The sequence below is a fragment of the Clarias gariepinus genome, chromosome 27, assembly GCF_024256425.1.
Source record: "Clarias gariepinus isolate MV-2021 ecotype Netherlands chromosome 27, CGAR_prim_01v2, whole genome shotgun sequence".
In the NCBI taxonomy this organism is placed as follows: domain Eukaryota; kingdom Metazoa; phylum Chordata; class Actinopteri; order Siluriformes; family Clariidae; genus Clarias; species Clarias gariepinus.
The window spans coordinates 2,329,049-2,353,711 of record NC_071126.1 but is presented as its reverse complement, the minus strand read 5'-3'; the positions used below and the strand labels follow the sequence as shown (position 1 = coordinate 2,353,711).

The 24,663-nt window shown below is 36.7% G+C and overlaps 1 protein-coding gene across 3 annotated transcripts; it reads right to left on the bottom strand.

The window, feature by feature from the left end:
• Positions 1 to 480: 480 nt before the first annotated feature.
• Positions 481 to 10,851, bottom strand: nmu (neuromedin U). 3 transcript variants are annotated; one of them, XM_053489404.1, is made up of 9 exons: positions 10,638 to 10,851; positions 8,821 to 8,876; positions 8,288 to 8,335; positions 8,082 to 8,141; positions 7,439 to 7,468; positions 7,071 to 7,118; positions 4,526 to 4,600; positions 1,030 to 1,074; positions 481 to 875 (listed from the first exon to the last, which is right to left on the bottom strand). In XM_053489404.1, exons 1-9 carry the CDS (start codon positions 10,744 to 10,746, stop codon positions 840 to 842), a joined length of 507 nt encoding a protein of 168 aa, XP_053345379.1. In that variant the 5' UTR covers positions 10,747 to 10,851; the 3' UTR covers positions 481 to 839. The 3 variants fall into 3 exon arrangements, with proteins under 3 accessions (XP_053345379.1, XP_053345378.1, XP_053345377.1); XM_053489403.1 differs by lacking the exon at positions 7,071 to 7,118 and having other exon boundaries at positions 481 to 654; positions 850 to 875; positions 10,638 to 10,843; XM_053489402.1 differs by lacking the exon at positions 7,071 to 7,118 and having other exon boundaries at positions 10,638 to 10,842.
• Positions 10,852 to 24,663: the final 13,812 nt, after the last annotated feature.

The window sequence follows — 24,663 nt, the reverse complement described above, 5'->3', positions numbered from 1 at the left end:
TCAGATCCCACACTATCTATTACACACAGGCCTGTTATTCATTTAGGTTTAGAATCACATGTGGGTGCAATTGGATCCAGTTCACACAGTGATTCATAGAACTGTATTCATTTGTACATTTATTGATTCCAGTTCCAGAATTTGTCTGATCGAGTGCACCCTCAGTCACATCCGACAGGAGACAGAAAGCTTGCCCAGAATGTTGCCCAGAGCATTTGGTTGAAGAGTTGAACAAAGTTATCCTCTGCAAATTCCTGTTTTGTTTAAATAATGAATAACTTTATAAATATATATATATATATATATATATAGGGAAAATTTACTTTGCCAAACAAAACAGAGAGAGAGAGAGAAAGAGACTCCCCATCAGTGCTACTGCTACAGTTTATCAGCAAAGGCACGGGTTGCTCAAAATCACACTACTACAATGAGAACATTGCAGAATGACTTTAATTTAAAAGACACAACATGGTTATACAATTAGGGCCTGTCATCCCCCCTGACCCCCCAAAAATCTAGATTTTATTTGAATTCTCTATTTACATTTAATATAACTATACACCATAGACAGGTGGTAGGTGGATACGTCCACGACAGGTGGTAGGATAGACCCAAGTGAATTGGGTCTTCTGGAGCTCCATCAAGGCTGATCAGCTGCTCCAGAGAGAAAAGCAACAGGTTGTGATACAAAGACAAAATGGTTTAGCCTCATCAGAGTAACACACCAGAATATATAGATTAAGAGAATGTGTATAGGAGGTCACTTTTCATTTTGTCTATGAAGGTGTCTTTTTTATTCTTGTGTTTTAGGGCTGTCTTTTTTTTTTTTTTTTTACTCTTTACACATACTCTGTTGATCGTCTCCCATTACGTGGCTGCAAAGTAGAAACAGATGCGTCTCATGAATAACTCCATATTAACCAACTGTTACTTAGTTATAAGTAAGTTTGGAATAGTTTGCAAAATTTGTTTACCTTTTTCCCATGGTAATACATGGAAAAACAAGTATGTTATTATTATTATACTCACCCGATATAAGAAATATCCTCTGCTCTGGATCGTGCGTGGGGTCTCCTGTAAAAAAAAAAAAAAAAGGCTGCTGTGTTAGTTATACAACAAGAAGTATATGATAGACATAACTGGAAACATGGTCAGTCCATCCATCCAACCATTATCCATCCATCCATCATCTATATCACTTGTTCTGTGTAGGGTCATGGGAGGCCTAAAGCCTATCCCCAAAGTTAACCAGGTGCTAGTTTATGTCTGGCGCTAGAGCTAGTCCTTTCCATAGGCTAGACAGTTATGTCATTACATCACTGTATAAACCAATGTTGGTCTCTACTTTCCCAGCACTGGTAAAAAAATTCCTAGCAGCAATCACTTCAACATGTCTTCTCCTGGCTTTATCATTACTAGAAAGCATTCGTGCTGCTAATTGCATGTTGAGTCCATTTTGTTAAAGACGCCGGTCACAAACTTTCAGTTGGTCATGATAACCCCGCCCCCAGTTCCTGGAGTAAGGGTTCCTTTGTCCTAGTCCAGCGAAGTGTTGTTGCCCCCATGGAACTGGTGCTTTGGCTCTTTGAAAACAAAGAACTAGTTCGAAATTGGCAACTGGCTCCGAACTAGCTCCGGAACGTACAGTAGGCCCCAAGTCAGGATGCACCATGAATGGGGTGTCAGGTCATCACAGGTCACACTCACACACCAATTCATACACAGCAATTTGAAAACACCAGTATACCTACACTGCATGTCTTTAGACTGTAGGAAAAAACTGGAGGAAACCCACCAAGCACAGGGAGAACATACAAACTCCACAAACACAAAAATTTTGACCCTCTTGGTGACCAATAAGCCACAATTTTGCCCAGCATTGCCAGTATTAAATTTAAAATATTACTACAAATTAATTATCCAAAGTCCTGCTGGAAGATCTTTGGGTTTTCAGTGCAGTTAGGTGAAAAGTAGAAGAAAATGAACTCCTCAGTGAATCAGGAACATTAACGTCAGCTCTACACTGGTTTCAAATAAAGTCCAGTCCTTTTGGCTGAACAGTGTGAGACATTTAACCTTTTTTGTAATTTATCCCCATCACTTTCACCAAATCTCTTTCGGCAGTGCTAATTTTTATTATTTTTGTTCTTTTTTACTTCTTAATCTTCCTATTTTTCATTGAATGTTAAAGTGTTTCGATAACGTGGACATGGCATTCAAATCTTTATGGATGTTTGTAAGGTTTTGGATCAAATCAAAACAAGACCTTTACAAACAAACAAATATTTACAAACAAACAAAAATTTACAAACAAACAAAAATTTACAAACAAACAACAAAAATTTTTTTTATAAGGATTGCCATTTCTAACCACAATGTTTATTGTGAGAGCTATTATATGAGAACACAAATGAACATCCTCAAAATGTTTCGAGAGTACAGGAAGCTTTAATTGCCTGACTGATGCTTTAGTTATCCACGCTGTATGGTGCTGGTCAGTGCAGATAATTTAGTCGATAATGACCAGGCGAACGGAACAGAACAGCTAATGCCGCTCGCTAATTTTGAGGCTTGGGAAGGGAATCCACTTAAGCAGAAGCAAACACAAGTGCACCCCACCTTACACTCCCACACACTTAATAGAGTAAAGGAACAGGTTGTGATACAAAGACAAAATGGTTTAGCCTCATCAGAGTAACACACCAGAATATATAAACTAAGAGAATGTGTATAGGTCACTGTTCATTTTTTTTATTCTTATACACATACTCTGTTGATCATCTCCCATTACGTGGCTGCAAAGTATTCTTGGGTTTTAGACCGTTCTGATCATGATTTCTTGGTGTAAACAGAGAACATTTGGCATGATAAGGACATTCTTACAGTAAAGCATGCAAGTAAAAGATGTGGTGGCACGGTGGCTCAGCAGTTAGTACTGTTGTGTCACACCTCTAGGGTTAGGGGTTCGAATCTCACCCACAGTCTCATTGTTTGTATGCTTTGTTTTTTATAGGTTTTGCAGCAGTTGGCATCCACTATGTTGCGCTAACGCCACCTTCTGGTCTTGGTCCCCCGCATGTGCCTTTCAGTTTAAGTCGTCTTTTCTAGTCCCACCTCCTTTAAGAAATCCATCAAATACTTTCTTTCTTGTCGTCTTTCTCCCTTGTCTAAAATACTTTTCATAGTGTACTCAAACTTTCCATATTCCCATTGCTTCTCCAACAGACTGCTTCCAACTGTAGCTTTTTAAGAATGCACCCAGAGAATGGCAAAGAGTGTTGTACTATACACGATTCTTGCCTTGCCATGCCTTGCCTTAATCTACTCCATTGTTTTTAAATCAACAAGGGAAAAGATTATCCCTTGTTACTCCCTAAAGTTATTCTAGCTTTTTGGTTTGTATGTTTAAAATTCATATAGTATTTCTGCACATACTTTCATCTCCTTGAATTTCATAACAGAATGCTTTACAAAAAAAAATGGATGTAGCAGAAATACTTCTGTAAATGTGGACACAGAGTGAGCAAAGCTGGGAGAGTCAGAGACAGTTCAGCCAAAACAAGGTCTTTTTGGACCAGCTCATGGCTGGGCTCTCCTACTTAAAGTTTTGAGGGATGACTTTTCCACCCAAGCCCAGTCAGAGGCTGATGGAAGCGAATTCCACCCTAGACGAGAAGTAAGAGGCCTCGCAAGCAGGGTATTTTTTCCTGGCCACCCTGCCTCACTGATAATGTGGCTCCATCTTGCTGCTTGGCTAAGGATATTACTCCTCTTCCCATCTTAGCTGGGGAAGCCACTCCACCTCAACCTTTGGTTAAGGAAATAACTCGGCCTCAATGACTAAGCATTTCACTGCATATCGTACAGGCGTATGACTGTGTATGTGACAAATAAAATTTGAATTTAAAATTTGAATTTGATTAGCTGAGGACGTCACTCCTTTCCATGCTCAGCTGAGGACATCTATCCATTTCTTAGCAGCGTTGTTGCTCAATTTTCCTGCTAATGACATTGATTTATCTCTCTGTGTGTGTAATGACTGTTTTCTCCCCCACTCACATCCTTTCTTGATTGTCCACACCTGTTTTGTGTTTCCACAACTATCAGTCACCCTAATCACATTTTTATATTTTGCTCTCTTGGATTGTCAAGCATTCTAGGAAATATCATAACATGTCAGTCTGGTTTGTAGTTAGCTAGTAAGTTATGCATTTCCAGTCTTTGTTTATTTTTTAATCTAATTTATAATTAAAGGATTCCTGCACCTGCATCCGCCTCCCAGAATTTCATACAAGATAAGATGTAATGCTGAAGTTTTAATTGCAGCAACGCAATTACATGTATCTAAAAGATGTAATTGGGTGGTTACGAAGGCGCCACACAGCGGAAGTGGAGAACAGAGGGAGAAACAGAGAGATAGAGATAAAAGATCTCTTTAGGAGGATGAGATCATTCCCATGTCCATTAGTGTATTCCTAGTATCAGTGCCGGTTAAAGGAAGAGGAAACATGCAGAGGATACGTACATGTGGTACTACTCTTCTGCGTCTTCTGCTGTGGAGCTGCGGTATGAGCTGCAAGAGAGGGTGGAACACAGTGGACTGGCACGCGCACGCACACGCACACACACACACACACACACACACACACACACAGGGACATAAAGAGACATGATAACCATGAACAACTGCAAGAAGATTTTGGGTGTGGATAGCAAAAAGGAAGTAGTGTGCACACACACACACACACACACATACACGAGCCAATTTACACACACATTTATCAGCATTGTCTGAATGCAGTATTCAAAGTAACAATTTATTTGTAAAATTGAAACCGGCCTTGAAACCACATAAACATTTTTGTTAAATGTTTTTGTATTATGTTAAAAGAAAAAATAAGATTTAATCCCTTTATTTAACTCCGTGAATCATGAGTATTTCTTAACAGAACCACCCAAGCTCTTTTCAGTATAACTATAATTATACTGTACATACTGATCACCACAATAATGCATCAGTGACATACAGTACACATATACAGTAATGTCCTTTTTCTTTTAAATAGAGTGCCTTTATCTTCAGCAAAAACACACTCTCATGTGCCATGCAGAAGCACACACACATACACACACACACACACACACACTTTCAAACACAAACATATACCAGAATACAGGCAATGCAGTGCAATTAACGCAATTAAAGCTTCCACTGAGGAAAAAGCCTCTGCTATAGTGTTCAATCATTCCATGAAAAAAAAGTCGATGACCGCTCATGAACGCTTTGTTTTTGCCTGTACAAATTCTCTGCAATATTCTAACTCTGGGAAAATGCCAACAACAACTAGCACATTTGGGTTTATCCAAAAGACACATTTTTTAAAATAGTGTTTTCATTTAATAATAGTACATTTTATCTAGTAGCTATAGGTTAATCAGCTTAAAAAATCTTTTTATCGTGTCATGTTGAAAATAGGTTTGTGTTATAAGAAAGTTCCTATCATTTATAATGAATATGAAGCTGTTCACCTCTTCAGAATAACAAATTAACTATATTTCTATGATGATAATAATAATAATAAGTTTGCATATTGCATAGGCACACTTAATAATAATAATAATAATAATAATAATAATAGTAATAACGAGGAGTGTTTAAGCTAAACCGGGACTTATGATAAACTTTCTGGGATATGAAGGGGTAAAAGTAATTGACATTTACACAAGACGTCAAGTATGGATTTGTGACTCTTAGCCTTTTGAAATTTGAAAACTTTTTAAGGAAACGTGAATGACGATCCTAGGTCAGCAAGGGATTATGTAGAGAAATAAAAGACGTTTTTTACTCTCGTAACTGTGTTCTTTTATTCTGTGCCATCAATACTACTATTATTAGTATTATTATTATTATTATTAGTGTTATTACTATAACTCTTATTTTTATTCTGATTATTATTATTATCAATAATAATAATATTTATATTATTATTAAATATAATAAATATTTGTATTGCATGTTATGAATGTTAATATCATAAAAATCATAAAACAGCAATACAACAATACAGATCCAGAAATATTATACACTGTTCTGTATTATTTTGTTCTTTAAATTAAAAAGATTTATACCAGGTACAGCCCAAAATTATTATCTCTAATATTCTTTTACAAATCCTTAATCTGTAAGTATAAGTACACATTTTTAGTTACATGATGTCTAAAATTTGTCTAGATGTCTAAAATTTATAACACATGAAAGTCTAACATGTCATGGATGCTTAATAATGCTCTGAGAAGGAAAATCATTTGGGTTTTGGTATTACAAGATTACAAGTAATTACAAGTAATACAAGATTATTATATTATTTTGGTATTATCTAAGGCATAAATAGATGTACATACAATATACACATTAAGCTGTACCATGTCTCCAAATTATATATATTTGTATTTTCATTCTCAGTCACTCATTATCTATACCGCTTATCCTGTACAGGGTCCCGGGACTCTTGGATTAATTACACCAATTAAATCTACTACTGTTGTCCAATCAACTGAATTTACTACAGGTGGCCTCCAATCGAGTTGTAGAAACATCTCATGGATGATTAGTGGAAGGAGGAGGCATCTGTATACTTACATGTGCTTTTTTCGGGTTTTTTTAAATAAATTTTCAAAGATTTCAAACAAACTTCCTCATGTTTCCATTATGTGGTATTATTTGTAGAATTTTGAGCAAAATAATGAATTTAATACATTTTGAAATAAGGCTGTAACATAGCAAAGTAAGGAAAAAGTGAAGCACTCTGAATATTGAGAGAATACTGAGAAATACTGTGGACAGCTGTCAAACAAAAACACTTTTTTTTAAAGCAGGTACCTATTTCTACATACTATTTTGAAGTTTTTTTTTTTCCATTTGTAGCATTGTACTGTGACATTTTGGCATGTTTTTGCAGGTAATCATTTGCAGCTATACGGAAAACCAAACACTGTACACTTTGGGATATAATGACAGCAAGCCAGGGTTTACCATGGGAGAACAAAAAAATCATTTAAGAATAACGTACCGTCCCGTCAGGCAATCCAGGATTCTGCTTAGTGTAATGAAATAAAAACTACGCAAATACACATTTAAACAGACGTTCACATTGAGACGAGTGCACCAAACAAAATACACCAAACGAAATACAAAAAGAATAAAAAGAGGCACACTCAAGCACACATAAAAATACAAGGATGCGAGCATAAAAGGACATGTAACAGGTAACGTGTACACAAATACATTACACATGTTTACAGGACCACAAAGAAATAGAAAAAAGTTTGAGGTTATGATGCTGTTACACTGTAATTTGAGAAAGCAGTGAATGCATGTGGATTTGTGTAAGTGTGAGTGTAAGTATATGGGAGTGGGTTTGTGTGTAAAGGCTCTTACCCTTTTCGATGTTTCCCGAGGCGCCAGCTCCTGTATTCATACAAGTCAAATTTTCACTTTAACTACATTCACAGATATGATTTTTTAAAGGAATAATTGAGATTTTATGAAGTTTGGTAATCAAAATTAAGGTGCATGTAAGTACACCACAAAAGATAATGGATGTTGTAAATTTTCCTGCACTTCACAGCGACCATAATTTTTGTCACCTGGAAAGTGAGTACATTTTGAGTAAAGTCCAGGTTCTGGTGGGTCAATGAAAATAGTTACAATTGTAAATTTGGATTAAATACACCATAACTTTGAAAGATAGTTTAATTCTGGGACTGCAGAAGCTTCATACGAGTCTCAGCTGTAGTGTTGAATGCATTTTTGCGTGGAACGAGGGTTGTGTAATTTCCCCCTGATTTCCTACATTGTACTCACATTTCAAGTGACAAACTTATAATGACCTATAGTTAAAATATAATATACTTACTGTACATGCACATCAATATTAAATTAGGACAGACTTAAAAAAAAATCAAACAGTCCCATATAAATGGATTAATAAATATATGTAGAGAGAGAGATATTTTTGTTTTACTTAATCGATGCTTGTAAGATAATACTTAGTTATATAATTCAAAAGTAAAGGATTTACCTTAGATTTCTGCAACAGACCCTGAATCAAGTCACACAGATCCCACAATGTGTCCAGTGTCTAAAGGAGAAGGGCAGGGTTACAGACAGTTTAATCACATAGTTTTTATGCAAATGGATCATTTCATTCTAATGGAGATGTTTTCTTTTTTCCAGCTGGTCCTGAGCAATAGTCTCATTGCCTTGTATAATGAGAGTCTCACTCACCCCGAGTGGTCGTTCCTCAGTAAGAAGGGATGAGCATGCGTTATCTATCTGTGTGACAGGAAGCAGAAGGTAACACATGAATGAGTTCCATCTTTAAAATTTTAAAAGCTAGCTTTGATGTTGAGATAAATCACACATTTTATTTTTTGATAGGCATCAACTGAGCGCCCCAAGATTTTACAAGTATCCTATGAGTCATAAGCAATAAACTATGCACTTGCACATTGTTTCCATATTATGGTGTGATTTAAGGGTGTTATGAACATGCTCGCTTACACACACTCTCTCATAAGTACCCTTACATAAGTACTCTCTCTGGGTCCTAATGTTTTACCATCTAAATGTCTTACAGTCTTTAGTCTTTATCTTTAAGACCAAGATCAAGATGTTTTGTTATAAAGAGGATGAATTCAGAAAGATCTCATCTGAAAGAACTAATGTGTGTGTGTGTGTGTGTGTGTTTATATATATATATATATATATATATATATATATATATATATATGATATATTAGTGAACGAATGGTTCCTACCTGGTTTAGTAGTTTGTCATTCTCTGTAGTGGATGGATCTAAGAACACTGCTGCACCTTATAATCACACACATACATAAACACATACTTTTATTTTAGTAATCTTGTTGTAAATTCCCACTACAACAAAGAGCAAGAGTTTTGTAAACGCTTTTCTGACTATCATTAAGCTTTGCTCTGTGACTACAGGAGATTATTAACCTCTGAACAACGTACAGGCAAAAAACCTACCATTACACACTAAACACAGCGTCTAAACAAATCCACGAAAGCTTTATGCATCATCTCAAAAAAAGGCTCTTAAGCTATGTGTAGCTTTTACATACTGATATTATGTCTATATTACTAACAAAAAATACTTTTGTAAATGTAATTAATTCTACTTAATTATTTAAGCATAAACACACCAGGTTTTTTCTTTCTATTATTTACAGTTATTTATTTATGTACACATATTTTTTATCATTTATGTTACATATTTCATTAAGTAAAAATTCTATACTTAATTTAAACATTTTGATACATAAATCATTGGATCATCAAAATGTGAGCTGGTGGTTAGGAAAATATAAGGTGTTACTTACCTTCAAATTATCATAATCTGTATTATATCATTATCATTATCTGTAATTCTTTAGTGCAAAATCTTTTTATAAAAGTGCCAGACTTTACTTCATGTCCTACACTTTTGCATTTTCTTTTTATGATTTCTTTGACTTCTTGGTAACATTTTAAACTGTAAATATTTTTAAATAAAAATAAAAATATTTTTCTAGTTTAGAATTGAATGTAAAATTTAGATTAATTTGTTAGGCTTATTTTAATTCATGGACAATAACTACAAATATATTTAATATTTAGACAGAAATAAAATGTATATCTCCCTGTATTTGAAGTTACCAGATGTTCAATGTTAAAAACAAAAACAAAAAAAAGCAAGTTATTAGTTAAATGGTTAATTAATTAAAATATTATTATTATTAATAATTATTATTATTATTATAATAATAATAATAATTATTATTATTATTATTATTATACGGTATGTTTATGTGCTATAGGTGTTCATGCAACACTGAGAAGTGTGTTCATTATTCTTTATTTTTCTTTTTATAATCTTTTATATTATGTATACTGTAATCTTTATTTATTTTTTTTCAACTTAATCTTTATTTGAATAATTTCTGAAGAATATAATAAAATTTTAAACAGATTGCACAAACAGTTTATCTTTTAACTGAAAAAGAAAAAAGTATATTTACTGCCTAAGTCTGCACTTTGGGACAGAATACACTTACACACAAACATTTGCAATGGAGAAAATGAGTCAGAAAAGTGCTGAAAGCAGTGTGTTAAACCCAGCAGTAGTGTGTGTGTGTGTGTGTGTGTGTGGTCACTGCTGCTCCACTAAAACTCCTGCTTAACAAACTAAAACTATGTTGTACTCACCCCTGAGCTCATATTAAACTCTACCAACACACATTTCTTTATTTTAAGCGCTCAGCCTGAACGAACTGCGCCCTGCAATAACGCGGAGGATTGTCCAGCACACAGTATAAGGCACACAGAGCTCCATATGATTTTCCAGGCGAACACCCGTCGCTTGCACTTATCTCACTCTGCTGTAAGACGTTTCTTACTTTACTGAGCTGTGAGTTTTGTTTAAATAAAGCTTTCAGTGGACTGGGGAAGCTCGCGCACTCCAGTTACGCACGGAACGTCCTTCACGCGCGCACTTTTATCCACAATGGAAGAGTATCAATAAACTTGTGTATTGATAAGTATAATGAGAAAATGTGTATATATATATAAACGTACCTGTGCAGGGTGTGACGGCTGAGATGAGCAGAAGGGCGAGTGCCAGGCTTGTGCTGTGTGAAGGACTCATTTCCCAGGCTCCGAGTTTGCGCCACTGGCTCGTCTTCATGTTTTCTCCTGCACTGACTCCCCTCGTGCAGGTCTCTCGTGCAGGTCCCTCGTGCTTCCCGCGCGTTTCCTCTCTGACTTTCTCTCCGATTAAAGGATTTGAAGGCTTCAGGTCACACCCGTTACCGCAGACTGCATCAGAGATCTGCGTCACGGCTCCACGCAAACTTGCAATTATATCTTTACGTGAGGTGGACTTGTAATGTCTCTGTTGTGTGTGTGTGTGTGTGTGTTTTTCCGGTGGTTAATTCGTTTTATTTTAGGATTCACGACCGTAATCACAAGAATTTTTCTTTTTTAAACTATCCCATATACACTGCAGATGTCCTACACTCTAAGTGGTGCGTATAAACACAGTCAGTGTATTTTTATAATTCAAAAGTAATATAAACATAAGATTAAATGCCACAATGAGATTTGTAAGCATAAACCCCCCCAGAGGTGCCTACAAATTATGCAATAATTTGGCATCAAAATGAACCACATTGTTCAGACTAATGCAAGGAAAAGGTAGTGTGTCTACAATGTGTAATAACAGTCTAAGATAATAGTAATATATATATTATTATATATCTAACCTAATATTATTACTGTAAATTGTCCCTGTAAACGGGGCCTTATGCACATTGAGTGTATTTTTATAAATATTAATAATAATAATAATAATAACAAAACACACAAACATGACATTAGATGCCACTCTGAGTATTGTAAGCATAAAAAACATAAAGGTGCCTACAATTTCTGCACTGATTTTGTATTAAAATTAATTTGAATAGTAAGATTATGTGGCATAGTGGTTAGCACTGTCGCCTTGCACCTCCAGGTTCCAGGTTTAATTCCCACCTCGGGTCTGTGTGCATGGAGTTTGCTTGTTCTCCCCATGCTTGGTGGGTTTCCTCCCGCACTCCAATGACATGCAGATTATTTTTATTGGTTTTCTGTAACACAGTCATTCGGGCTTTGACACACATCTTTATAAATTCTAATAAGAAACTGTCTTTGTTCATCCAGCTGAATGTGGTAATTAATGTAGTTTTTCATGAGACATGAGAATTAAGAGATAAAGGAAATGAACAAGGGATGTGATGGATACGAAGCAGAAACCTGTGTTAAGAGACAGATTAAAACGTGCACAAAAGTGTTCGACAGGTAGAGCAAGAGCTGTACAGACAATAAAGAATATGTAATGGAAATACACAGAGCAACCATAACAATGAATTCACATTCTAATATTGTGTAATTCCCTCTGGTGTCACTAAAAACAACTTGAACCCTCAAGGTAAGGACTCCACAAGAGCTCTGGAGCTGTGTTGTGGTATCTGGCACCACGCTGTCTGTGAGCAGCAGAGCCTTTTAGTGTTGTAAGCTGAAAGGTTGGACATTCATGAATCAGACTTATATCATTTCCCACAGATGTTCAATCAGATTGGAATTTGGTGGCCTAATCTACACCTTGAACTCTTTCTCATATTTTGAAATGATTTTGCAGTGTGACAGGGCACAATATTCTGCTGAAAGAGGCGATTGCCATTAGGGAAATTTTTTCGGTAGATGTTACAAGTTAAAGTTACAGCCACATTAGGGATTTTCCATTAGATCATTGTCCTGAGCATTACACTGACTTCAACGGCATGCCTTATTGCCATAGTGCATCATGATGCCTTCTATTGCCCAGGTAAGCAATGCACACCCTTTAAAAGAAAATGTAATTCAACAAACCGGTTAACTTTCTTCCATTATGGTCCAGTTCTGACATTCATGTGTCTATTGTAGGGGTTTTCAGCAGTGGACAGGGGTATTTTCCTATCATAGCCAGAAATAACTTTTTAAGCAAATCGTGCTATATTCGCTCTTCTGTAAGATTGACCAAGAACAGACTAGTTTTTACTTCCCATGCGGATTGAAAAATTTTGACCATCCATGATTCTCTCACTGCTGTAGTTCACCTCTTGTCCTTCATTGGAATACCTTTGGTAGGTACTAACCACTGCATAACAGGAACACCACAGAAGACCTTCCATTTTGGAGATGCTCTAACCCATCTTTTATAATGTGCAGATTTAAAAAAAAAAAAAAAGTGGACAGATTGTCGGACTGTCCCAGAGAAAACAAGCTAGGAAGCTTGACATCCCACTTCCTAGCAATAACAGAATTATAGTTCGATTTAAAGAAAAGGGTACAACAGTAACATGACCTGTCTAAAACGGGTCCTTTTTTCTGCTGTCACATGTTTGAGCGCCCGCACAGATATGCAAAAAGTATACGTTACTGTGCAAAAGTCTTAAGCACTCTGTTTTTTTGTACAAACTTTTTTTGTACAAACAGTACAAACTGTTGTTTATTTCATGACCTCATCATTAAGTCAGTACAAACTCTGCAGTATTCCAGCAAAAAAAAAATTACAAATAAATTAATTAATAAATAAATATTTAATTACTAAAACCTTTTACAAACAACAGTGTAAAAATGATTATCTTCTCATGTCGGTGTAAGTCCAATATGTTTATCTACTATAAAGAATTAATGATGTGTAATAATTAAATTCAATTTTATTTGTATAGCGATTTTAACAATTGACAATGTCGCAAAACAGCTTTACACAATCAAAATAATAGATTACATTATTACAATTATTAAGATAAACCTCTATTCAAAATCTGCAAATATAAAGTACTAGTTAATATTGCACAGATTAAAATTGTGTTTTTGCACAGTTGATATTGCACAAATGTAATGCATGTAAGTTATTGTAATTATATTGTAAGATATTAAGATAATATCTTATAACTGTTGTAACTATATTGTAAAATTGAAGTTATTGTGACACAAGTTATTGTGACTCATAGAAAAAAACATATAGTACTATGCAAAAGTCGTAATCATCCTGTTTTTTGTACACTTTTCTATAAATGTTTATTTTATGACTTCATTATTAAGTCCAAACAAAACTTTCTGTATAGATGAGTGACATATAGTGAGTGAGTGAGTGAGTGAGTAAATGAGTGAGTGACCTTATGGATTTTGCCGCATAAAAAAAAGCAGGTGTGACAAAGTCTTCAGAAGGACAGTGGCTGGTCCTGCAGGATGTTCATAAGGAATTTCATAAGGAAATCAGACTAAGCATCTGATTTCCTTATAAAACTCCCCACCCTGTACTTGAGACTATTTTTTAAGCAACTGGTCGTCATACCAATTATTGACTTCCTCTACGGCAGTTATTTGCATGTGTCTAAGACTTTTGCACAGTACCGTATATAATTAAATGAATCATCATTATATGAAGACGGGAAGATGTTATGAAGTGAGCCTCCACACACACTTACAAGTGCATGGACGTGCAGTTAGACATGGGCAAACTGGGATTATAAAACTACGTCTAAGGCTGATTCTTAATATTGTCATGCACAATCTCTAAGGATTGACGCTCACGTCTTAAACAGCTGCTGTAAATATCGTCATGTAATTTATGTGCGAGTGTGTGTGTGATCTGCTGCACTCGTTTCTAACAGGACACTGGAGGAATAAGATACGAAGCACAGATAGGCAGCAGGCCATTGGGAAATATCCTCGAAATCTAAAAATGAATAAATAATTGGAGTATGTTCCTTGTAAGACGGTTATTACCGGATCACACTGGGGTGTTGGGTTTTATGTTCTTCACTTTGAGGGTGTCTTTTCTCCACAAGAAATATATACGTGCAATATGTAGAAATATGTAAAGGTGCAGAAATTGGAGAAATAAATCAAGAATGAGGAAAAGTAAAGGATAACTTGTGTAGCTAAAACCCTGAAGCTGAATAAATGAAAGAACAAAAAGGCACGGCATCATGGGAGAGGAAACGTATTCATTTACATAGAAAAAGAAGAAAATTCTTGAGCATGGTCCTCAAGCCTGTTCCAATGAAAAAACAGTGTGATCATCTGATCTGGGTGAGTTTGTGGGCATCATTTACTGGCAAATCTTCCACAGCCTCTCTATTCTAAATAGGTGAAATAAATAATTGGAAGTGTACGCCACCATTTCAACCTAAAAGCTTTATTTGGAGTGACAGATGGCCTTACAAAGCAGGATATCTTACTAAAATCTGACTGACAGTCAAGAGGCGTGGGAGTAACTTGCAGTTGTTGCTTCCTGTTACTAATTGGTTTACACCCTTTCCCCTTCTACTGCTCATCCATCTCCCTATCTCTTGCTACATGATGACATTTTGGCAGTCCTTGAAATCCCTTCCTGATAACAGAAATGACGACGACAGTAAACAAGCCAACTGTTGAATAAATTGTTCGAACTAAATTCCAAATGATATCAGGGACCAAAATATCACAATAATTATTTATTCACCACGCCTCTGACCATTATGGCTTGCCACACTTTTTTATGTCTCCGTCTTCGTGTCTCTCAGATTACTTCTCTCTTTGTCTTTCTCGTGTCTCACTGTACTTCTAAGTTGTAAGCTGGTTCTTTCCTTATCTTACTTCCCTGGTCTCTTATATTTTCTTGTTTCTAAGGCAACCCTGCTGGATAACATTTAGCATCATGCTATGTTCAGTTATCACAATCATCCAGTTGCACCGAAGGATGAATGCACTTTGATTTCTGCACTTTTGATTTCTGCACTTCAGTCCTGGATCAGCTTTTGTGCTTTTGCAGCTACTATTGAAACATGACACATATTTCCTTAACATTATACGCTCCAAGGCAGTTGAGTAAGGCAAGCACACTGTCTGGCCCCCCAGAAAAAATTGCACCGTCTAAGATTTTGTTCAAGCGCCTTTGGGTAATGATTACGGTGTGCAATATGGTGTCCAGTTCATGTGTGAAAATGATTCCTTATGTTCCTAGAATCACTCACAGGATTTTAGACCTGGAATATGGCTGTACCATCGGGAAAGAAAAAGCATAGATGTGATAGCCTGGTCATTCAGTACATTCTGGCTCAGCCGACCCAAACCTGAGCAACTAAAGCTACCACAGATTATAAGACTGCCTCCAGAGGATTGTATTTGTATCGCTTCATGCACTTCCTTTCTTACCCTAACGCGCCTATCGCTCTGCAACCTGGACTCCAAAGTCCAATCTTCATGCTCCATAGCAAATTAAAGCTTTGTTCTAATGGGTTTTATCAAGATGTGGTAAGTATTGTAAGAATTGCAATGAGGAATGAGGGGAAGAAAAAAGTTTGCAATTTTGTCAAATTTAAGGTGCATTAAAGAGGAAGAAAAATGCTAATAATTATATGAATATGAAAATACTTTTTCTATGTACACATGCATGATGATTGTATATACAGACGTCCTTTTCTGTAGACAGGACCTCTGATTTCTTCTCTCCGTATTTTACAATGCCACATTACGACGACATTTGTTCTGCAGAGCAGACAGTTTGGCAGTATCCTTCCAGGTTTTTGGTAATGTGTTAGTTTTAAACCCACTTCCAGTAATATTAATGTTTTCCTTGATTGATGCAGAACAAGAAATGTGCCTTTTTTGACCAGGCAATGTGTATGTGTGTGTGCGTGCGTGTGTGTGTTGTGTGTGTTTTATGTCCATGTATGTGTATTCTAGAGTAGACCTGTCCAAGCTAATCAGCTGCGAGGGTGGGGATGATTTAGTTCACTGGAACTGTAATTAAGGGTGGAGAGCAATAATTGATTGACTACTGTAGCATCTGACCTAATTGCTCTATTGAAGGAGAAAAGGTTTGGATGACCCAGGAGCCACATGGGAAAAAGAATGACTCAGAAATGAATCAAGCAAGTGATTAAAAAAGATGCTTACTTATACAAAGTCTATACCAGCTCATACTATCCATCCTTTCTCTCTTAATCATTTCTCTATCCCCCCATTACATTCATGCCCACTCACACCATTGAGCCATTCCTCGCATCCAGAGTAGGGTAATTTTGATGTTTTCGAGTCGGCTTCAGGTTTATGGATTAAGGATCTTTTTTCTTTATTTTCCACATCTGTCTTCTCAAAACATGAAGCATTATTGATGTGGACAGCAATACTGTTCAGTCATAAAATAAAAAAAAAAAACAGACTGATTTGCTGCAATTTCTGAGGAATTGCTGTTAGTAATTGTCTATATTTGACTTCAGCGCAAAGCAAGCATAGTTCCAGCATCAAGTCTGTTTTTTTACCTGCCACAAATATAAAAGTGCAGCGGTGGGAGTGCAAACTGGACTAAATGATTCCACCACAAAACAACAGCAACCTTTAGCAGCGGCGGAAATTACATCTTCTTCATTTTACCAACTGTTTAAGATGGAAAGGGGAAGAAACCTGTCTCTGACATCTCCTTCCCAGTAAAGCCCACTGACAGGATGTAATTAACCTTATCAATATGGCAAGCAACTGACATTATTTTAGTTATGAATCACCCCAAGCTTGAAAAGATCAATGAGCATAAAACACGTCTTTGCTTCCATATCGATGAGGGCTTTCAGAAACCTGCTGCCAGTTGAAAGGGTGAATGATGGTATTCCATAGGAATGTTGATATCTTTTTGAGAAAAGAAGGGTAGGCTGAATTAGGGTCAGAAGCAGCTCAGCTCAGGGGCAGCTTAGTGGAGCAGTGTATATACAGGGTGGGTATGAAAAGTAACTAGACATTAAAAATCACATGTTCTCCCCGTGCTTGGTGGGTTTCCTCCGGGTACTCCGGTTTCCTCCCACAGTCCAAAGATATGCAGATAAGGCTAATTGGCGTTCCCAAATTGGCTGTAGTGTGTGAATGAGTGTGTGAGTGTATGTGTGTGTGCCCTGCAATGAATTGGCACCCTGTCCGGGGTGTACCCTGCCTCGTGCCCTAAGTCTCCTGGGATAGGCTCCAGGTCCCCGCGACCCTGAATACAGGATAAAGAGGTATAGAAGATAAAGAGTGAGTGAATAAAGTCCATATTTCTAATACAATTTTTTTTAAACAAACTTTATTACATGGGAAAATTAAACAGATCTTTAAATTTCAGTGATGGTGTGAACCAGTACATTCAAACAGCCATGGATGGAATGTACAGTATTCTTAAGAAAGCCGTTTGGCATATTGCTGAGAACCTCCTGAATCCGTTCCTCCACGTTCTCCAGTGTGCAAGGCTTTGTCTTGTACACCTCTTCTTCTGCATAGACCCACAGGAAAAAAAATCACATGGAGTGACATCTGGACTTGGAGAACGTTTATGAGGTCCATGTCGTCCCAGCCAACGTCCTGGAAAATCCTGGTCTAACCATGCACACACAGTAAGAGCAAAATGAGGTGGTGATCTAATGATAGTACAAGTTCTATAGGCATTAAATATTGCCTAATTAATTTTCACCCACGCTGTACATTGCAGTTGTTACTTACTTGTTGGTCTTTCGGCTGCTACCAGCAAGGGATTGCCATAGCGGACAATCGAACCCGGTAAATTTCATGTACTGCATTATTTTAATTTCTTCTAGCACTAATGAAAAGAAAAGTTGTCTGTTAGATCTGAAAAATTAAAAAGAAGAAAGAATGCAAACAAAGGCAAAGTGTAAGTGCAGAGATTGTGTCCATGATGTACTGTACATATACTGGGAAAAATAAAGAGATGTTATTTAGTGGAAAATGTGCATCTCATAGTATACAACAGTGACATTGTTTCCAACACAAAATAATTTGACAATCAATATTTCAAGGTTACTCTTACAAAGGAATTTTGTTCAAGTCTGTAATTATTATTATTATTATTATTTTATTTTATTATTTTTTTGCTTATCCTTTACAGGGTTGCTGGGGCTAATTAACCTACTCTGCTTGTCTTTGAACTGTGGGAGAAAGCATGAGTACCTGGAGGAAACCCACAAGCACGGGGAGAACATGAAAATTCCTCAGACACAGACCAGGTGGGAATCGAACCTTCAACCCTGGTGGTGCGAAGCCACTGTGCATCCCACTGGTTCTTAATTTAATGTTAATTTTACCATGCTGGTTTAATTAAAGTTAAATCAAGTACTATACAGTATCTTTAAAATTATATGAAAATGTTTAAATCTTAAAAATTATCGATTGAAATTATTCTTAATGTGACATGAAATATCAGCCAATAGATTCTAAAATAAATGACTTAAGGGATCTCTGAATGGCGGTACACAAACACTATGCAATGTGCGGTGTTGTAGCAGAGCATGATGAACAACAGTGGAACTATGGATTAAAATGACTCCAACTCATTGTTACTTCTCTATTCCTTTCTGTTGCATTAGGGTTAATTGTAGTGGTTGTATATAATTAATTTCTCTTTCCAGATTCCACTCCAGAAGTCAAAAGACTCACAGGCTGATTTGTGTTTCCAGATTCCCAATAATGTATGAAGAGGTGAGTGTGTGTGTGTGTGTGTGTGTGTGTGTGTGTGTGTGTGTGCCCTGTGCTTTTGCCCTGAGTTCTCTCAAGCAACCCTTTGCATGATACGCCATATAGATAACGGATAGATGTTTCTTTTTTTTTATTAGTATTCTTTGTCTGCATTCGTTGTACTGTCTTGTTTCTGTGTTTAAATTATTTCACTCTAGTATTGGCTGTATTGATATTCTTGATATTCTCAAATGATGGTACAACACTGTTTCACCGATAAAATAGTTCTGATTCTGAGATGCACCTGCTGTCATCTTTGTGTCTTTTCTTGTGTGCTTCTTCTTTTGTTAACTGGTTTAATATAATAATCAGATGTTTCTATCTAATTGTCAAAAAAGGCTCCAAGCGTCCAAGCGCACACATGCACACACACACACACACACACACACACACACACACACACTAATTATGCAGTGCTCATATTAAACTGCATAATTTTGCTCTCAGATTTAATTTTATTCCTCAGTAATTGCTGATCATCTCGTGTTCCTTCTCGTAATGCTAAGATTATGGTTTCAACCATATTTTCTTTATTTTTTCCAGTCATAAAGTCATACATTTTTACATCCTGCCTGGCAGTTGCCGATAAAAATGTTATGAAGAAATTTCCTTTAACTTTAATTTCAAGAAGGCATCTCTCAACAGTGCAATGCAACTACAAATAAAAAAAATATCAACGACTGTTATTGCTGTGTTATCCTACCAATTTCCAATTTCATGCCACATACCAACTGAAAGATGCACATGAGAAGCTGCAGGAGCAAACAGTTAACATCAGAACATTGTCTCAGACAGTGCAGATTCAGAGCCTTTGTGTGTAATGCCGATCAAGGGTCCACAGTGTGATCCTCAGTTTCCAGGTTTCTGGGTAGAGGGTGTCCTATGACGTCATTTAAAGATTTGCCAGAGGCTCAGCTGTACGAACATCTATAGGAAGTTCGGTTTACCACCAGAACTGGAAATGCACGTCTTCCTCGAGCTCTTAAAAATGGTGGGACCGGCCGAGCAGTTCTGGTGGATCGAAGGGAACGTGGTGCGATGTGTGGTGTGATGTCCTCTTTATCTGACAGGTCCCACATTTTACCACACATTTATCTCAGTAAACAGTCTCCATACTACTTTCGAACACATCCTATATACTGTTTTCCTTACAATATATAAGTCACTCTTCCTAATTTATATTTATTAACTGCCTAAAACAGTGTTTGATGGTTGGCCTATTGATCTTTTTCTGAAACATGGCAATCAATCTCTTGATACGTATCTATTAATATTTTTGTGTCTTTTGAGCATTGTTGGGGGACGTTTCTTTTTGAAGTAACTAATTACATTACAAAATTACTGTCTTTAAAAAGTAATCAGTTACAGCGTTACTTTCTGATAAAAGTAACTAGTTCGAGTACTTTTCCATTGCAATAAAGGAAAACTCCTTTGTGATTCCTCATGCATGTTGTTTTAGTCAAGACCTTTACAGTATAATTATTCTACCCTCATCACTCAGAGAAGTTTGGCCCAAAATCTGTTAACTAATAATACCCCTATCTCACCTACGCGGTTTTATGCGGTAGCTGTAAATACGGTTTATCGTGATTCACCGCGAGTTTTGGCGCTGTGATTAGGTTTCCATCTTTATGCGAGTTGGTCCTCACATAGTCGAACTGCATAGATGAGATAGGGGTATAACAGCAGGAATAACAGAGGGGGCGGGGCTTGTAAGACGACTTTCATACATACACACAATAACAGACTGTCTGGGTCACGGATTACATGAATTATCTGAATAACGGATTACATTTTTTTTTTTTTACTAAATAACCAAATACTTAAATGGCGGACCTAACGCGTTAGATTACTCGTTACATCAAAAAATCCAACACTGCTTTTAAATATAACCCTAAAATAAAAAAAACTTAGGGTCCATTGGGATGTCTTTTGAAATGATCTTGTCTACTGTTTTTTTTACCATCTTGCCAGAAATATTTTATATTACTGCATTTCCAAATACAGTGCAACATAGTCGCTTTCATCTCAATGCACTAGAATATTGTATATTGGAATTATACCAATTTAGTTTAGGTAGAGTGACATATGTTTGCATTAGCTATTTATACTGTATTGATCTGTGTCTAGAGTTAATTGACTATGTGTGAGTCTTAATACATATTGACTCCCAGTCCTCTATTGTCTTCTCCAAGGTCTTCCTTCCGTGCTTTTAGTTTACACTCAGAATTCTCAGGTGAATTTGATATTAAAAATTATAGCTCTGAGATAACACCTTTGCCTAAACTTTGTTTACTCATCATTTGTTCTGGGTTAAACTCCAGGGCCTGTATTCACGAAGCTTCTTAGAATTTTCTCAGAGAGCTCCTATCTTGGCCGGAAAAGTCCTAGCTGGGAGTCCTAGACTACCATTTAAAATACTGATTTTATTACTTGTAATCCATTTCAGATTGATGGAAACAAAATGGCTCAGATTTTACCAATTTACATGATTGCAGGACAGTCTATTTAAATTGCACTTTTGGATGTTATGTAGCCAACAATCCAAGAGAGATGGAAAGAAGTTAAAGAACAAGAAAAACCAAAATTGGACAGTGTTTACTTTTAGCTTTACCTTTAATATTTCTTAAGAAATCTACTGGTCCTTAAGAAATTAAATAGGCTAGATGGTGGTAAGCTATCCTGTGTTTCAAAGGTCCTGTAACTGTTTTGTAAATTAGAAGTGGTTAATACTGTGCCCTCGCATGTCCAGGGTCGAGGGTCCAAGGTGTATTCCGTCCTGTGCCCAAATGCTAACCACTAAGCCACAAACATGATTTGATTCCTGTCTCAGGGTCTGAGTGCAATGGAGCCTGCATGTTCTTCCCGTTCTTGGTGGGTTTCCTCCCACAGTCCAAAGACATGCAGATGAGGCTAACTGGCATTCCCAAGTTGTCATTGTGTGTTTGTGTGCTTTGCGATGGATTGGCACCCCACCCCTCATGCCCTAAGTCTCCTGAGATAGGCTCCAGGCTCCCCTTAAACCCTGTATACAGGATAAAGTGGTATAGATGATAAGATGATAATAAGTCAACTATACACATTATACAGTTTATAATGACTGATGACATTTTTATTTTCTGCATTTGATATTTATCAACGAGGCAACAACTGTTATTAATTACTTTAGGCTGTTTTTATATGTTTCAGCGTTTCCCCAGAGTCCTGGTTTAAAACCTTTTTAAAAGAACATGGGCACTTTTCCCCAAACTGCACTAGCCCCCTTGTGCACTTTGTAAGTGCCTATTCATTGCACAACCTGGAACTGGCAGGCTTGAAATGTCATCAGACATTTCAGATCAAGGTGAAGACTCCTGAGTGTCTCTTCTACGGTTGATGCGAATAGAGAAAAAAACTTTTTTGATAAACCATCGAGTAGGTATCACCTTCAACGAAGCAGCTAGAGCATAATGTTCATGCTAATGCGTGTTAATAACAGTAATTGATGATCTCTGTCACAAAGGCCTTGTTGGAGCGTCAGTTTTAAAATGGAAATAACACAATTGTAAAGAAATTGGGACAACGCTTAAACATGACACATGAAAAGAGAAATTACTCCTACGGTGTATTATCTCGACCCAATTTCGCAGACAGAGCTAATAACAACAAATGACCAAATTGGTTTCTGAATATATTTTAGCACAAGGCATGGTCAATACATCTGGATGATTAAATCCTTGAAGCAAGTTAATGAATTATGAAAGACAGCCTTCTTAAGTGAACAAGAATATGATGCTTTTGTATTTCTAAAAAAAAAAAAAACACACGAAATAATAGGCCTTTATAATAATGAATCTAATTATAAAAGTGATCCACAAATGACAGTGAGAGTAATATGCACATAATAAAAGCAAACTATTATGTTATATGAATAGTCTGCTTACAAAACATGAATTATACCATTTGTATGACATGAGAGTGAATTAGGCCATCTTACCTAAACCCAGTGAAGATGATTTCAAGCTCGATGGAAACTTACATGAGAAAAAACGCATTGTCAAAGAAATGTATGCAAGTTAGATTATTTATGTGTTTTGAAACTAAACTTGACTAATTGTTTTACAAGCGATTTTTTGGTATTTCGGATATATACATTTTTCTCACTTATTCATTCTTATTTTAACACTTATCTTTGGAGCCTAACTCACAGGACTCGGGGTAAAAGGCACTATACTCCTTGGACTGGACAGACGGCACAGATGCACACACTACAAGCAATGTGGAAATGTAGCCTAATCTGCATGGGACGAAACCAGAGAACACGAAGGAAATCCACAAGGCAATAAAAACGCTGACAAGATTTCCATTTCCACCAAACAAGCCGCTGCATACTCTAACCTAAACCACACAGGCATTACGCCAGCCAAAGTGGAGCTTATTTTCATCAAGGAAACTTGAAATAAATGTCTGGAATGATGAAATTCAAAAGATCCGGAATACTGTTATATTTTAAATGACAGTTTTTTCCTTTTACTATTTTATGTTTGTAATTATGCCAATCAGCCACAACATAATTACCTCCTGCTAAGTAGTGTGCCATGAACGGAGCTCTGACCCTTCGTGGTGGACAGGGGTTAGCATGGCACTCTGGATAGTCTCTGATGCACTGAGTGTTCTGACACTTTTCTATTAGAGCTATTAACTTTATAAGCACTCTGCACTATGTGATTGGACCAGATGGGCCTGCTTTCACTTCCCATGCGCTTCCATAAACCTGGCACGGCCATGCCACTGTTACAGTTCACCGTTTGTCCTTATTTTGGACCTCTTTTGTTACTGCACACAAGGAATGGTCCATAAGACAGGTTGTTTTGCAGATGCTCCGACCCAGTTGTTTTGACATCACTGTGGTTCTTGTTAAATTCACCCTGATCCTTATGCTTGCTCATCTTTCCTGTTTCCATCGCATAAACTTTAGTCATTTCCGTAAACTGTATGTCATCAGTAATACTAATAATGGTGGCGTAGTGGAAAGCACTGACCTCGCACCTCCAGGGTCGAGGGTTTGTTTCCCGTCTCAGGATGTGCATGGAGTTTGCTGTTGTCCCTGTACCTGTACTTGGTGGGTTTCTCTGGTTACTCAGGTTTCCTCCGTCAGTCCAAAGACATGAAGATTAGATTAATTGGTGTTTCCAAAATTGCTCGAAGTGTGTGAATGTTGACTGGAAGTCCTACTTGTATCATGGTCATAAAAATGTGAATAAAAACAATGGACATCACTGTCCTCCACCTGCCCTATTGGACTACAGAGGTTCCCAGGTGATGGATGGAATACATATAATTGATGCTATAAAATTGATTGCTCAGTTAATTATGGGGCACCACATGGGACACATTTTTTAAAGACATCACATGACATTTTGCCTGACAATTTTAGTTTTAAAAACCTTACTGTACGTGACACATGTCACAGTGATATTTTCTTAATTTGTTTTGTATCGATTTGTTCAAGGAATGCAGTCAGACCAGGTTAAATATAAAATATATATATAAAATATAAATA